The 15,429-nt window shown below is 41.9% G+C and overlaps 1 protein-coding gene across 1 annotated transcript in view; it reads left to right on the forward strand.

Annotated features, from left to right (window-relative positions):
- Nucleotides 1–5,394: 5,394 nt before the first annotated feature.
- PEX6 (peroxisomal biogenesis factor 6) overlaps nucleotides 5,395–15,429 on the forward strand; it is a 548,800-nt gene continuing 538,765 nt past the window's right edge. The window contains exon 1 of the mRNA XM_053712827.1: nucleotides 5,395–7,399. Within this exon, the coding sequence (XP_053568802.1) occupies nucleotides 5,438–7,399 (1,962 nt within the window). The 5' untranslated portion in view covers nucleotides 5,395–5,437. The remainder of the gene's footprint in view (nucleotides 7,400–15,429) is intronic.

Below are 15,429 nucleotides of genomic sequence, written 5' to 3' on the forward strand. Positions count from 1 at the left end.
GTGTGGGTACAGTAAATGAGTATATAAACGGTATATAATATGTGTGTGGGTACAGTAAATGAGTATATAAACGGTATATAATATGTGTGAGTACAGTAATGAGTATATAAACGGTATATAATATGTGTAGGTACAGTAAATGAGTATATAAACGGTATATAATATGTGTGGGTACAGTAAATGAGTATATAAACGGTATATAATATGTGTGGGTACAGTAAATGAGTATATAAACGGTATATAATATGTGTGGGTACAGTAAATAAGTATATAAACGGTATATAATATGTGTGGGTACAGTAAATGAGTATATAAACGGTATATAATATGTGTGTGGGTACAGTAAATGAGTATATAAACGGTATATAATATGTGTGGGTACAGTAAATGAGTATATAAACGGTATATAATATGTGTGGGTACAGTAAATGAGTATATAAACGGTATATAATATGTGTGTGTACAGTAAATGAGTATATAAACAGTATATAATATGTGTGTGTACAGTAAATGAGTATATAAACGGTATATAATATGTGTGTGTACAGTAATGAGTATATAAACGGTATATAATATGTGTGAGTACAGTAAATGAGTATATAAACGGTATATAATATGTGTGGGTACAGTAAATGAGTATATAAACTGTATATAATATGTGTGGGTACAGTAAAAGAGTATATAAACGGTATATAATATGTGTGGGTACAGTAAATGAGTATATAAACGGTATATAATATGTGTGTGTACAGTAAATGAGTATATAAACGGTATATAATATGTGTGGGTACAGTAAATGAGTATATAAACGGTATATAATATGTGTGGGTACAGTAAATGAGTATATAAATGGTATATAATATGTGTGGGTACAGTAAATGAGTATATAAACGGTATATAATGTGTGTGTACAGTAAATGAGTATATAAACTGTATATAATATGTGTGGGTACAGTAAATGAGTATATAAACGGTATATAATATGTGTGAGTACAGTAATGAGTATATAAACGGTATATAATATGTGTGAGTACAGTAAATGAGTATATAAACGGTATATAATATGTGTGGGTACAGTAAATGAGTATATAAACGGTATATAATATGTGTGTGGGTACAGTAAATGAGTATATAAACGGTATATAATATGTGTGAGTACAGTAAATGAGTATATAAACGGTATATAATATGTGTGGGTACAGTAAATGAGTATATAAACGGTATATAATATGTGTAGGTACAGTAAATGAGTATATAAACGGTATATAATATGTGTGTGGGTACAGTAAATGAGTATATAAACGGTATATAATATGTGTGTGGGTACAGTAAATGAGTATATAAACGGTATATAATATGTGTGAGTACAGTAATGAGTATATAAACGGTATATAATATGTGTAGGTACAGTAAATGAGTATATAAACGGTATATAATATGTGTGGGTACAGTAATGAGTATATAAACGGTATATAATATGTGTGTGTACAGTAATGAGTATATAAACGGTATATAATATGTGTAGGTACAGTAAATGAGTATATAAACGGTATATAATATGTGTGTGGGTACAGTAAATGAGTATATAAACGGTATATAATATTTGTGTGGGTACAGTAAATGAGTATATAAACGGTATATAATATGTGTGAGTACAGTAATGAGTATATAAACGGTATATAATATGTGTAGGCACAGTAAATGAGTATATAAACGGTATATAATATGTGTGGGTACAGTAAATGAGTATATAAACGGTATATAATATGTGTGGGTACAGTAAATGAGTATATAAACGGTATATAATATGTGTGGGTACAGTAAATAAGTATATAAACGGTATATAATATGTGTGAGTACAGTAAATGAGTATATAAACGGTATATAATATGTGTGAGTACAGTAAATGAGTATATAAACGGTATATAATATGTGTGTGTACAGTAAATGAGTATATAAACGGTATATAATATGTGTGAGTACAGTAAATAAGTATATAAACGGTATATAATATGTGTGAGTACAGTAAATGAGTATATAAACGGTATATAATATGTGTGAGTACAGTAAATGAGTATATAAACGGTATATAATATGTGTGGGTACAGTAAATGAGTATATAAACAGTATATAATATGTGTGGATACAGTAAATGAGTATATAAACGGTATATAATATGCGTGGGTACAGTAATGAGTATATAAACGGTATATAATATGTGTGGGTACAGTAAATGAGTATATAAACGGTATATAATATGTGTGGGTACAGTAAATGAGTATATAAACGGTATATAATATGTGTGGGTAAAGTAATGAGTATATAAACGGTATATAATATGTGTGTGTACAGTAATGAGTATATAAACGGTATATAATATGTGTGGGTACAGTAATGAGTATATAAACGGTATATAATATGTGTGTGTACAGTAAATGAGTATATAAACGGTATATAATGTGTGGGTAAAGTAATGAGTATATAAACGGTATATAATATGTGTGGGTACAGTAAATGAGTATATAAACGGTATATAATATGTGTGTGTACAGTAAATGAGTATATAAACGGTATATAATATGTGTGGGTACAGTAATGAGTATATAAACTGTATATAATATGTGTGGGTACAGTAATGAGTATATAAACGGTATATAATATGTGTGGGTACAGTAATGAGTATATAAACGGTATATAATATGTGTGGGTACAGTAAATGAGTATATAAACGGTATATAATATGTGTGAGTACAGTAATGAGTATATAAACGGTATATAATATGTGTGGGTACAGTAATGAGTATATAAACGGTATATAATATGTGTGGGTACAGTAAATGAGTATATAAACGGTATATAATATGTGTGGGTACAGTAATGAGTATATAAACGGTATATAATATGTGTGAGTACAGTAAATGAGTATATAAACGGTATATAATATGTGTGGGTACAGTAATGAGTATATAAACGGTATATAATATGTGTGAGTACAGTAAATGAGTATATAAACGGTATATAATATGTGTGGGTACAGTAATGAGTATATAAACGGTATATAATATGTGTGGGTACAGTAATGAGTATATAAACGGTATATAATATGTGTGTGTACAGTAATGAGTATATAATATGTGTGGGTACAGTAATGAGTATATAAACGGTATATAATATGTGTGGGTACAGTAATGAGTATATAAACGGTATATAATATGTGTGGGTACAGTAAATGAGTATATAAACGGTATATAATATGTGTGGGTACAGTAATGAGTATATAAACGGTATATAATATGTGTGTGTACAGTAAATGAGTATATAAACGGTATATAATATGTGTGTGGGTACAGTAAATGAGTATATAAACGGTATATAATATGTGTGAGTACAGTAATGAGTATATAAACGGTATATAATATGTGTAGGTACAGTAAATGAGTATATAAACGGTATATAATATGTGTGTGTACAGTAAATAAGTATATAAACGGTATATAATATGTGTGGGTACAGTAAATGAGTATATAAACGGTATATAATATGTGTAGGTACAGTAATGAGTATATAAACAGTATATAATATGTGTGGGTACAGTAAATGAGTATATAAACAGTATATAATATGTGTGGGTACAGTAATGAGTATATAAACAGTATATAATATGTGTGGGTACAGTAAATGAGTATATAAACAGTATATAATATGTGTGGGTACAGTAAATGAGTATATAAACGGTATATAATATGTGTGTGTACAGTAAATGAGTATATAAACGGTATATAATATGTGTGAGTACAGTAATGAGTATATAAACGGTGTATAATATGTGTGGGTACAGTAAATGAGTATATAAACTGTATATAATATGTGTGGGTACAGTAAATGAGTATATAAACGGTATATAATATGTGTGTGTACAGTAAATGAGTATATAAACGGTATATAATATGTGTGGGTACAGTAAATGAGTATATAAACGGTATATAATATGTGTGTGTACAGTAAATGAGTATATAAACAGTATATAATATGTGTGGGTACAGTAAATGAGTATATAAACGGTATATAATATGTGTGGGTACAGTAAATGAGTATATAAACGGTATATAATATGTGTGGGTAAAGTAATGAGTATATAAACGGTATATAATATGTGTGGGTACAGTAAATGAGTATATAAACGGTATATAATATGTGTGAGTACAGTAAATGAGTATATAAACGGTATATAATATGTGTGGGTACAGTAATGAGTATATAAACGGTATATAATATGTGTGAGTACAGTAAATGAGTATATAAACGGTATATAATATGTGTGAGTACAGTAAATGAGTATATAAACGGTATATAATATGTGTGGGTACAGTAATGAGTATATAAACGGTATATAATATGTGTGGGTACAGTAATGAGTATATAAACGGTATATAATATGTGTGGGTACAGTAATGAGTATATAAACGGTATATAATATGTGTGGGTACAGTAATGAGTATATAAACGGTATATAATATGTGTGGGTACAGTAAATGAGTAAGGAAAATTAATTTGCTAAACACAAACACTGCAGAAATGTAAAAATAGCCCTGGTCCTTAAAGGGACAGTCTAGTCAAAATTAAACTTTCATGATTCAGATAGGGCATGCAATTTTAAACAACTTTCCAATTTACTTCTATTATCTAATTTGCTCAATTCTTTAGATATCTTTTGTTGAAGAAATAGCAATGCACATGTGTGAGACAATCACACAAGGCTTTTATGTGCAGCAACCAATCAGCAGCTACTGAGCATATCTAGATATGCTTTTCAGAAAGTGATATCAAGAGAATGAAGCAAATTAGATAATAGAAGTAAATTAGAAAGTTGTTTAAAATGACATGCTCTTTCTAAATCACAAAAGAAAAAAAATTGGGTTTCATGTCCCTTTAAGGGAAAGAAAATGTAACAATGGTCTGGTCACTAAGGGGTTAATGTTCATTCACAGTGGTTACCTTATAAATCACAATCTGCATAAAACACTGTGAATGAACATTAAGAGCAAGAAAGCTACAAAATGTTTCGTTTTCATAATCATTGTCACAGTCTATAGCTTGTTTGTTACATTAAAGTTGATAAAAAAAAAAAAAGCTTTGAGTGGAGGTCACATGCTTCCTGTCTAGAGTGGAGCTCCACTCTGCAGTTGGACCCTTCTCGGAGTTTTCGACAACTTGGCCCTTTGGACAGAACCATTCAGGCTCGCACTTGCCAATGAGTAAGATGGCAATATCTAGCTGGCTTTGCTCAAGACGTCTACGCAGTTCGGACCCAGGATAGTAATTTGCCCACGTTTAAAATGGCCGCGTCTACCTAGAATCTTACAATTCCCTCATGTAAGATGGCGGCGTCTGTATTTCCGGTCTCCTGTTAGTAGGTCACTTGTTACCCACCGGTGTCATGGCTACGGAGCTGCGTGCATTTGTCCCCGGTTTGCCAGCTCTTAGTGTGCGGAGCTGGGCTCCTTTGCTCCCGCGGCGCTTTTGCCCACACCAGGGGCTAGGCGGGTATCTGCTAGGCGTGGGTACAGAGGGCATCTCGGTTTGGAGGCCAGGTGATAGGGAGGAAGACAAACCGGTAGTGTGGGAGGGTGACAGGGCAGAGAATACACAGGACAAGGGCCTTGTCTCAGTGCAAGAGCTGGTGAGAGAGGAAGAGCAGGGCTTGGGGCACAGGAGCACACACATGGCAGCAAATGATGCCATGCTAAGGGGGCGGGTGTGCAGGGAAGAGCAGGGCATGGGGCATACAGTGCAAGCTACCCATAGTGCATTACAAGATGCCATGATGAAGGGGCAAGTTGGCAGGGAAGAGCAGGGCATGGGGCATACAGTGCAAGCTTCCCATAGTGCATTACAAGATGCCATGATGAAGGGGCAAGTTGGCAGGGAAGAGCAGGGCATGGGGCATACAGTGCAAGCTACCCATAGTGCATTACAAGATGCCATGATGAAGGGGCAAGTTGGCAGGGAAGAGCAGGGCATGGGGCATACAGTGCAAGCTACCCATAGTGCATTACAAGATGCCATGATGAAGGGGCAAGTTGGCAGGGAAGAGCAGGGTATGGGGCATACAGTGCAAGCTACCCATAGTGCATTACAAGATGCCATGATGAAGGGGCAGGTGTGCAGGGAAGAGCAGGGCATGGGGCATACAGTGAAGGCTACCCATAGTGCATTGCAACATGCCATGCTGAGTGGGCAGGTGGGCAGGGAAGAGCTGGGTTTGGGTCATACAGTACAGACCACACACAGTACATTGCAATATGCCATGCTGAGGGGGCAGGTGGGCAGGGAAGAGCTGGGTTTGGGTCATACAGTACAGACCACACACAGTACATTACAAGATGCCATGCTGAGGGGGCAGGTGGGCAGGGAAGAGCTGGGTTTGGGTCTTACAGTACAAACCACACACAGTACATTACAAGATGCCATGCTGAGGGGGCAGGTGGGCAGGGAAGAGCTGGGTTTGGGTCATACAGTACAGACCACACACAGTACATTACAAGATGCCATGCTGAGGGGGCAGGTGGGCAGGGAAGAGCTGGGTTTGGGTCTTACAGTACAAACCACACACAGTACATTACAAGATGCCATGCTGATGGGGCAGGTGGGCAGGGAAGAGCTGGGTTTGGGTCATACAGTACAGACCACACACAGTACATTACAAGATGCCATGCTGAGGGGGCAGGTGGGCAGGGAAGAGCAGGGTTTGGGGCATACAGTGCAGGTCACACAGAGTGCATTAGAAGATGCCATGAAGTGTGAGCAGATGGGCACAAATTCTAGTGTGCAGCAAGAGGGCAAGGAGATACACAGACTCGCCCAAACCACTGCAAGTGCCAGGGATTCTGTAGCTAGTCCCTTGCTGTCTCCCTCCAATCTTCAGCCTTTTTTAGTCTCTAGCTTTGCTCGGGTCCAGGGGCTCCTAAGGCTTCGTGTGGCCCCAGTTGATGCAGAGTCTCTGGTGCGCACAGGTAGGCTGTACGAAGTGAGTGGGATGCTGGATCGGGGATCTGCTTTGTGGGTGAGCAAGAACCGTCTGCGGGAGCTGGGCCTGTATCACCGCGAGTGGGTGTGGGTATCCTTGCCTGTAGATAGTGTACCTCTGGGCTCCTCAGATAAAGCAGAGGAACATCTTCAGGGTTTGTGGGCACTTGGAAGAGGGTGCAGGAAACATCTTGCCATGATTGTAGCTGCAGAGCTTTGGTTGGCGCATCCTTGTGAGCAAGGTCATCTTTTGAACCCCTCTGCAGTTCTTTCTTGTACAGACAGCCTGGCACAGGGCGCTGCTGTTATATCTGATACTCTTCTGTTTAACTTAACAGCTGGGACAGACACAATCAGCGAAGTTATGATAGAGGTGAGAGCGTCTCACACTGAGAATAATCTGTACCAATCTGCTTGTTAATCTCAAACTACACTATTCTGTCTCACTACAGTATTCTATCTTCCCCTCCCCATCACACACAATGTAAGTCGATGTTCCCTCCTCATACACAACTTCCTGTCCACAACTCGGTTTGTGTTCTGTTCTTGTCATCTGGATACTGTCTGTCACTTAGTATATGTTCCCTCTCTGCACAGGATCCTGTCTGTTATTTAGTACATGTTCCATCTCTGCGCACAGAATCCCATCTGTTATTGAGTACACATTCTCTCTCTCTCTCTCTGTGCACATGATATTATCTGTCATTTATTATTATCTGTTATTTTAGTGCGCCAACAGATTCCGCAGAGCTATAAACATAGGCGGTATACAAGGTAACATTTATAGGGATAAATGGGTAGAGGGCCCTGCCGAGAGTCGCACTGTTGCAGTCAGCTTTTATGAAGGAAATCTGCAAACAGATTGTCTCTTAGGCTTACATTCTAAGGGGGTTCATGGCTGATAGTAATGGAGGAGATGAACTGAAATTAGGAAAGGTTAGTGTTGGTTGTATGCATCCCTGAACAGTAGAGTTTTTAGGGAGCGCTTGAAGCTTTCAAATCTAGGGGAGAGTCTTGTGAAGCAAGACAGAGTTCCACAGGATGGGAACCAGTCTGGAGAAGTCATGTTAACAGGAGTGTGAGGATGTAACGAGAGGAGGAGAGTAGGAGGTTGTGAGCAGAGCGATGAATACGGGAGGTAGAGTATCTGGAGACAAGGTCTGAGATATAGGTGGGAGCAGTGCAGTTGAGGGCCTTGTATGTCTGAGTCAGGATTTTGTGTTTAATCCTGGAGGCAAGAGGAAGCCAGTGAAGGGATTGGCAAAGAGGTGCAGCAGATGAAGAGCGACATGTAAGGAAGATAAACCTGGCAGAGGCATTTATTATGGATTGTAAAGGAGCTAGGGAGACCAGAGAGGACAGAGTTGCAGTAGTCGAGGCGGGAAAGGATGAGAGAGTTTATTCAAATCTTAGTTGTTTTGTGTAAGGAAATGTCTAATTTTAGAAATGTTTTTAAGGTAGAAGCGGCAGGATTTAGCCAAGGACTGAATGTGAGAAGTGAAAGAAAAATCTGTTTCAAATGTGACCCCAAGATATCGGGCATGCGGGTTAGGGGTAATAATGGAGTTTTTGACAGTTATAGAGAGATGGGGGTTGGAGATTTTAGAAGGAGGGAAAATAAGGAGCTCAGTTTTGGAGATATTTAGCTTAAGGTAGTGAGAGGACATCCAGGAACAGATGTGAGAAAGACAGTTAGTTACACCGTTAGCATGGAAGGAGTTAGGTCTGGTGCAGAGAGGTAGATTTGGGTGTCGTCAGCATACAAATGTTATTGAAACCCGTGGGACTTTATTAAGGAACCTAATTATGATGTGTAGATTGACAAAAGAAAGAGACAGAGGACATAGCCTTGCGGTACCCCAACAGAAAGTGGTGACGGGGCAGAGGAAGCACCAGAGAAGGCTACACTAACAGTATGGTTGGACAGGTAGGAAGACAACCATGAGAAGGCTGTGTCACAAATGCCAAAGGATTGGAGGGTTTGGAGCAAAAAAGGGTGGTTGACAGTATCAAAGGCTGCAGACAGTTCAAGTAGGATAAGCAGAGAGATGTGGCCTTTGGATTTTGCTGTAAGAAGGTTATTGGTAACCTTAACAATTGCTGTCTCTGTGGAGTGATGGTGGCGAAATCCAGATTGCAGTGGGTCAAGGAGGGAGTTTAATGTAGGGAAATGGGATAGGGAGGGAGGGAGTAGCTGTGAGGGGATGGTGTCGAGGGGACAGGTAGGTGAGAGCACAGTATAAATGCAGAAACTTCTTCCTCAGTAACGGGCGAAAGAGCTAAATATATGGGTATGTGGGTTTTGGTTGATTGCAAGCTTTTGAGGGGGTGAGAGACTGGAAATATGTTGGGAGCTGATTTCGTTTCTGATGGAATTGATTTTGTTGTTGAAGTGGCTGGCAAAATCTTAAACTGAGAGATAATTTGTATTAGGAGTTGGGGTGGGCAGAGAAGAGTATTGAAAGTGGAGAACAGGTGTTTTGGGTTTGAAGAAAGAGTAGAGAAGTAATGTTGCTTATGAAGATTAAGGGCAGAGTAGTAGGAGTTCAAGATGAAGAAAGTCAGCTGAACTCCAAGATTTTCTCCATTGCCACTCAGTAATATGGGAGCATCTGCATAGGTACCTTGTTGGAGGAGTGTGCCAGGGCTGAGGGTGAGTGTGTGATTTTCGAGCTATGGTAGGAGGGGCCATATTGTCAATGACCGATGTAAGGGTGGAATTATAGTGCCAGATTGATTGGTTAGGGCAGGAAAAGAAGGAGATGGATGATAAGGGAGGTTCGATTTGAACTAGCAAGCTGTTGCTGATCTAAAGACATAATGCTTCTATGAAGTTTGGTGTGAGGAGGAAGAGTTGTAGGAAGGGATGATATGTTAGAAGTGAGGAGATGATGGTCAGAAAGAGGAAAACGGGAGTTTGTGAAGTCTGAAATAGTGCATCGATAGCTAAAGATGAGATCAAGGGGATGACATCCTTGTGAGTGGGAGAGTCAGTCCATTGTGACAGATCGAAAGAGGAAGTGAGTTTCCGAAGTTGTTTTGCAGAGGAGGCAGTGGGATTGTCAAGAGGGATTTTGAAGTCGCCAAGAATGAGGGCAGGGTTGTCTAAGGAAAGGAAATAAGGTAGCCAGGCAGCAAAGTGATCTAGAAATTGAGTTGAGGAGCCAGGTGGGCGGTTTATGACTGCAACACGTATAGAGAGGGGAGTGTTACAAACTGCTATTTGTGACTGGCCCTTTAAATGGAAGGTTGCCCTGCTTCCTTGGATTTTGGAGAAGCCTATTTGCCAGCCTCCTTCCTCATGACTATGGCCCCTGGAAGATTGTGCCCCTGAGAGTATATTGACTTTTGTTGGGTGTGTGTGGCCCTTTGGGAAACGTCTGGGGACATATTGTGACTCTGGTGAACAATGCCCCCTTTAAGACTATGTCCCCAGACCTGTGAAATGACTTGTCCCTGGCTTTCTCCCATTTGGTTCAGTTTCAGTGTGTGCCATTAAGAGTTAAATTTTGTTCAGCTTCAAGAAACCTATTCTAAATACAAGTCTGCTGGGATTAGCTCTAATTAGGTTTAGTGATCAACTTTCCCATTGTCTAATCAGACTAGTATTGATAAGGTGGACTGCATTGTTTTATTGTGTGTAATGTTATCTGCTGAAGTAAATGTTGTGGCCTGTCAAAGGGAGTGTCTCTCTATCTAATATCAAATGTGTGATGGGGGATTTTATGCCTCCCCCTGAGAGTGTCCTGTTTGCATGTAACCTCAATAAAAAGCAGGCTGTGTGCTCCAGCACTTGAGACCTATTTTCTGTCCCTCTAACTTGCAGCTTTGACTCATGTTTGTAGGGGACAGCTTCAGCTAATATCACTACAGGGATTGCTGACTATGGTGCTGATGATTCTTTGGTGAGCGCTAGGAGCATCCTTTTCTACGGTCCAACTTCCAGCCAGCCTGGAGGCAACCGTAACATTTGGCGGCAGCGGTGGGATTAGCGTCCTAGCGCAAGGAGCAGCACCACAACAGCACTGGTATCGTAGGAAAGTTATTGAGGGCAACGCTAGCCACTGCACAGCGTCCCTACCTACAGCAGCATGGAGCTGACAAGATACTGGTCAGAACCCTGTGAAGAGCACCTCAACCTGATCCGTCGCTATGAGGGCGCGGATTTCGTTCCAGAGGTAAAGAGGCGGCTAGTCCGATATGGTCCAGACCCTGCGCAGGAGGTAGTCAGTCGCCTCATCCGGGAATTGGCTACTGAGAACGAAGCAGCACGAGCCTTTGAGCGCCAACTGTGGAGTTTGAGGGTATGGACACCTGGTCTCTCTCCCCAGCCGCAGCATGTTCCACAGGGAGAGGAGAGCAGCGACCTCCCTCCCCAGCGGCAGTATACCGTGCAGAGGGAAGAGACAACCAGTCCCCTTCCCCAGCCAGAGATACCAGAGGCAGCAGGCCTCATAGACTGGTCCTGGGAGGACCCCCAGCAGGCAGGTGGAGATGGGACCGCAGTCTCTCTACCGGCCCTACAGGGATGCTGGGCAGGCGGCCCAGATCCCCAGCGACAGACCCAGCTACAGGGAGGGGAGAGCATCGACCTCCCTCCCCAGCCGGAGTGTGCCTTCCAGGGAGAGGAGACAACCGGTCTCTCTCCCCAGCCGCAGCATGTTCCACAGGAAGCGGAGAGCATCGACCTCCCTTCCCAACGGCCACCGGAGTATCAGGAGGAGGAGGTAAGCCAATCTTCCCCCTCCCCAGCTAACTCCTAACTTGGGCCCAGGGTTAACAGTGGAGATGTTAACCCCCACTGACCCCCACGTTCCCTTTGCCACCGGGCAGGACTATGCCCCAATTCCCCCAGCAGAAGAGCTGGCATCAGAACAGAGCGCTGCTGGCCTCTGCCCTACAGACCCCCTTGTTACAGGACTGGCCTGCAAACCCCTCACCCCAGCAGAAGCGCTGGCACCAGGGCAGAGTGCCGCTGGCCTCTGCCCCACAAGTACCATCAGCTATTTGCCCAGCTGCGCCAGGAAGGCAGAGGATGCTACCCTTTCATCCTATAACCTGGAACCTACAGGCCAGTACTACTTATTGTGGGGGGGCTACTTTGCTGCTAGTGTTTATTTGTGGGTGGGTTGCGAGACTAACTTAGGCACTGACCGACAGAAGGTCAGGTGCCTGGTTAGTCTCCCTCCAAAAGGGGAGATATGTTACAAACTGCTATTTGTGACTGGCCCTTTAAATGGAAGGTTGCCCTGCTTCCTTGGATTTTGGAGAAGCCTATTTGCCAGCCTCCTTCCTCATGACTATGGCCCCTGGAAGATTGTGCCCCTGAGAGTATATTGACTTTTGTTGGGTGTGTGTGGCCCTTTGGGAAACGTCTGGGGACATATTGTGACTCTGGTGAACAATGCCCCCTTTAAGACTATGTCCCCAGACCTGTGAAATGACTTGTCCCTGGCTTTCTCCCATTTGGTTCAGTTTCAGTGTGTGCCATTAAGAGTTAAATTTTGTTCAGCTTCAAGAAACCTATTCTAAATACAAGTCTGCTGGGATTAGCTCTAATTAGGTTTAGTGATCAACTTTCCCATTGTCTAATCAGACTAGTATTGATAAGGTGGACTGCATTGTTTTATTGTGTGTAATGTTATCTGCTGAAGTAAATGTTGTGGCCTGTCAAAGGGAGTGTCTCTCTATCTAATATCAAATGTGTGATGGGGGATTTTATGCCTCCCCCTGAGAGTGTCCTGTTTGCATGTAACCTCAATAAAAAGCAGGCTGTGTGCTCCAGCACTTGAGACCTATTTTCTGTCCCTCTAACTTGCAGCTTTGACTCATGTTTGTAGGGGACAGCTTCAGCTAATATCACTACAGGGATTGCTGACTATGGTGCTGATGATTCTTTGGTGAGCGCTAGGAGCATCCTTTTCTACGGTCCAACTTCCAGCCAGCCTGGAGGCAACCGTAACAGGGAGACAATAAGCGAATCATGTGGGTTTCGAATGAGGAAAATATGAGGGAAGAGATGGATTGTATTTGTTAAAAGGTGCAATGAGAGGAAAGTAAAATACCTACACGACCTCCTTGTCTATTACAAGACCTAGGTGTGTGGCTGAAGTAGAGACCCCCATGTGATAGTGCAGCAGAGGAAGCAGTGTCTGAAGGAGAGAGCAAGGTTTCTGTGAGAGCCAGAAGGTTGAGGGAGTGGGAGATAAAAAGGTCATGGATAGAAGTAAGCTTGCTGCAAACAGAGCGAGAGTTCCAGAGTGCACAAGTGAAGGGCGTAGTACCTTATGATACAAGAGAAATGTGAGTAAGGTTACCAGAGTTTTGGTTTCTGAGTCTATGGAAAGGTACATATGAAAGGGCAAGGCTAGGGAGTTGTTGGGGACTAGGATTAGGATGTCACCAGCAGCTAGTATGAGCAAGAGGGAGAGTGACATGAGATGCAGATTTGCAGTAATGAGACTATTTTTGAGACAAGGTGCAGGGGGGAGAGAGAGTGTTGTTTAGGAATGTGTAAAGTTCATGATTACGAAAGTAAGGGGAGTTTAAGTGAGATGGGCTAATGAACAGTGAAGGTGGTGAGGGGAAAGGAGTAATTGTGTAAAGTAGTTTGTTATAGAGACAAGAGGTAGCAAAAAGGAATATGAATATATTGAGCATTTAGTACATGTTACCTCTTTGCGCACAGGATCCAGTCTGTTATTTAGTACAGGTTCCCTCTCTGCGCACAGGATCCAGTCTGTTATTTAGTACAGGTTCCCCCTCTGCGCACAGGATCCCATCTGTATTTTAGTATATGTTCTCTCTCTGCGCACAGGATCTTGTCTGTTATTTAGTAAAGGTTCCCTCTGCGCACAGGATCCCGTCTGTTATTTAGTACAGGTTCCCTTTCTGCACAACAGGATCCCGTCTGTTATTTAGTACAGGTTCCCTTTCTGCACAACAGGATCCCGTCTGTTATTTAGTACAGGTTCCCTTTCTGCACAACAGGATCCCGTCTGTTATTTAGTACAGGTTCCCTCTCTGCGTACAGGATCCCGTCTGTTATTTAGTACAGGTTCCCTTTCTGCACAACAGGATCCCGTCTGTTATTTAATACATGTTCTCTCTCTGCGCACAGGATCCCGTCTGTTATTTAATACATGTTCTCTCTCTGCGCACAGGATCCAGTCTGTTATTTAGTACAGGTTCCCTTTCTGCACAACAGGATCCCGTCTGTTATTTAGTACAGGTTCCCTTTCTGCACAACAGGATCCCGTCTGTTATTTAGTACAGGTTCCCTCTCTGCGTACAGGATCCCGTCTGTTATTTAGTACAGGTTCCCTTTCTGCACAACAGGATCCCGTCTGTTATTTAATACAGGTTCCCTCTCTGCGTACAGGATCCCGTCTGTTATTTAGTACAGGTTCCCTCTCTGCGCACAGGATCCCGTCTGTTATTTAGTACAGGTTCCCTCTCTGCGTACAGGATCTTGTATGTTATTTAGTACAGGTTCCCTCTCTGCGCACAGGATCCAGTCTGTTATTTAGTACAGGTTCCCCCTCTGCGCACAGGATCCCATCTGTATTTTAGTATATGTTCTCTCTCTGCGCACAGGATCTTGTCTGTAATTTAGTAAAGGTTCCCTCTGCGCACAGGATCCCGTCTGTTATTTAATACATGTTCTCTCTCTGCACAACAGGATCCCGTCTGTTATTTAGTACAGGTTCCCTTTCTGCACAACAGGATCCCGTCTGTTATTTAGTACAGGTTCCCTTTCTGCACAACAGGATCCCGTCTGTTATTTAGTACAGGTTCCCTCTCTGCGTACAGGATCCTGTCTGTTATTTAGTACAGGTTCCCTCTCTGCGTACAGGATCCCGTCTGTTATTTAGTACAGGTTCCCTCTCTGCGTACAGGATCCCGTCTGTTATTTAGTACAGGTTCCCTCTCTGCGTACAGGATCCCGTCTGTTATTTAGTACAGGTTCCCTCTCTGCGTACAGGATCCCGTCTGTTATTTAATACAGGTTCCCTCTCTGCGTACAGGATCCCGTCTGTTATTTAGTACAGGTTCCCTCTCTGCGCACAGGATCCCGTCTGTTATTTAGTACAGGTTCCCTCTCTGCGTACAGGATCCCGTCTGTTATTTAATACAGGTTCCCTCTCTGCGTACAGGATCCCGTCTGTTATTTAGTACAGGTTCCCTCTCTGCGTACAGGATCCCGTCTGTTATTTAGTACAGGTTCCCTCTCTGCGTACAGGATCTTGTATGTTATTTAGTACAGGTTCCCTCTCTGCACAACAGGATCCCGTCTGTTATTTAGTACAGGTTCCCTTTCTGCACAACAGGATCCCGTCTGTTATTTAGTACAGGTTCCCTCTCTGCGTACAGGATCTTGTATGTTATTTAGTACAGGTTCCC

Source organism: Bombina bombina, chromosome 4, assembly GCF_027579735.1.
Source record: "Bombina bombina isolate aBomBom1 chromosome 4, aBomBom1.pri, whole genome shotgun sequence".
Lineage (NCBI taxonomy): Eukaryota > Metazoa > Chordata > Amphibia > Anura > Bombinatoridae > Bombina > Bombina bombina.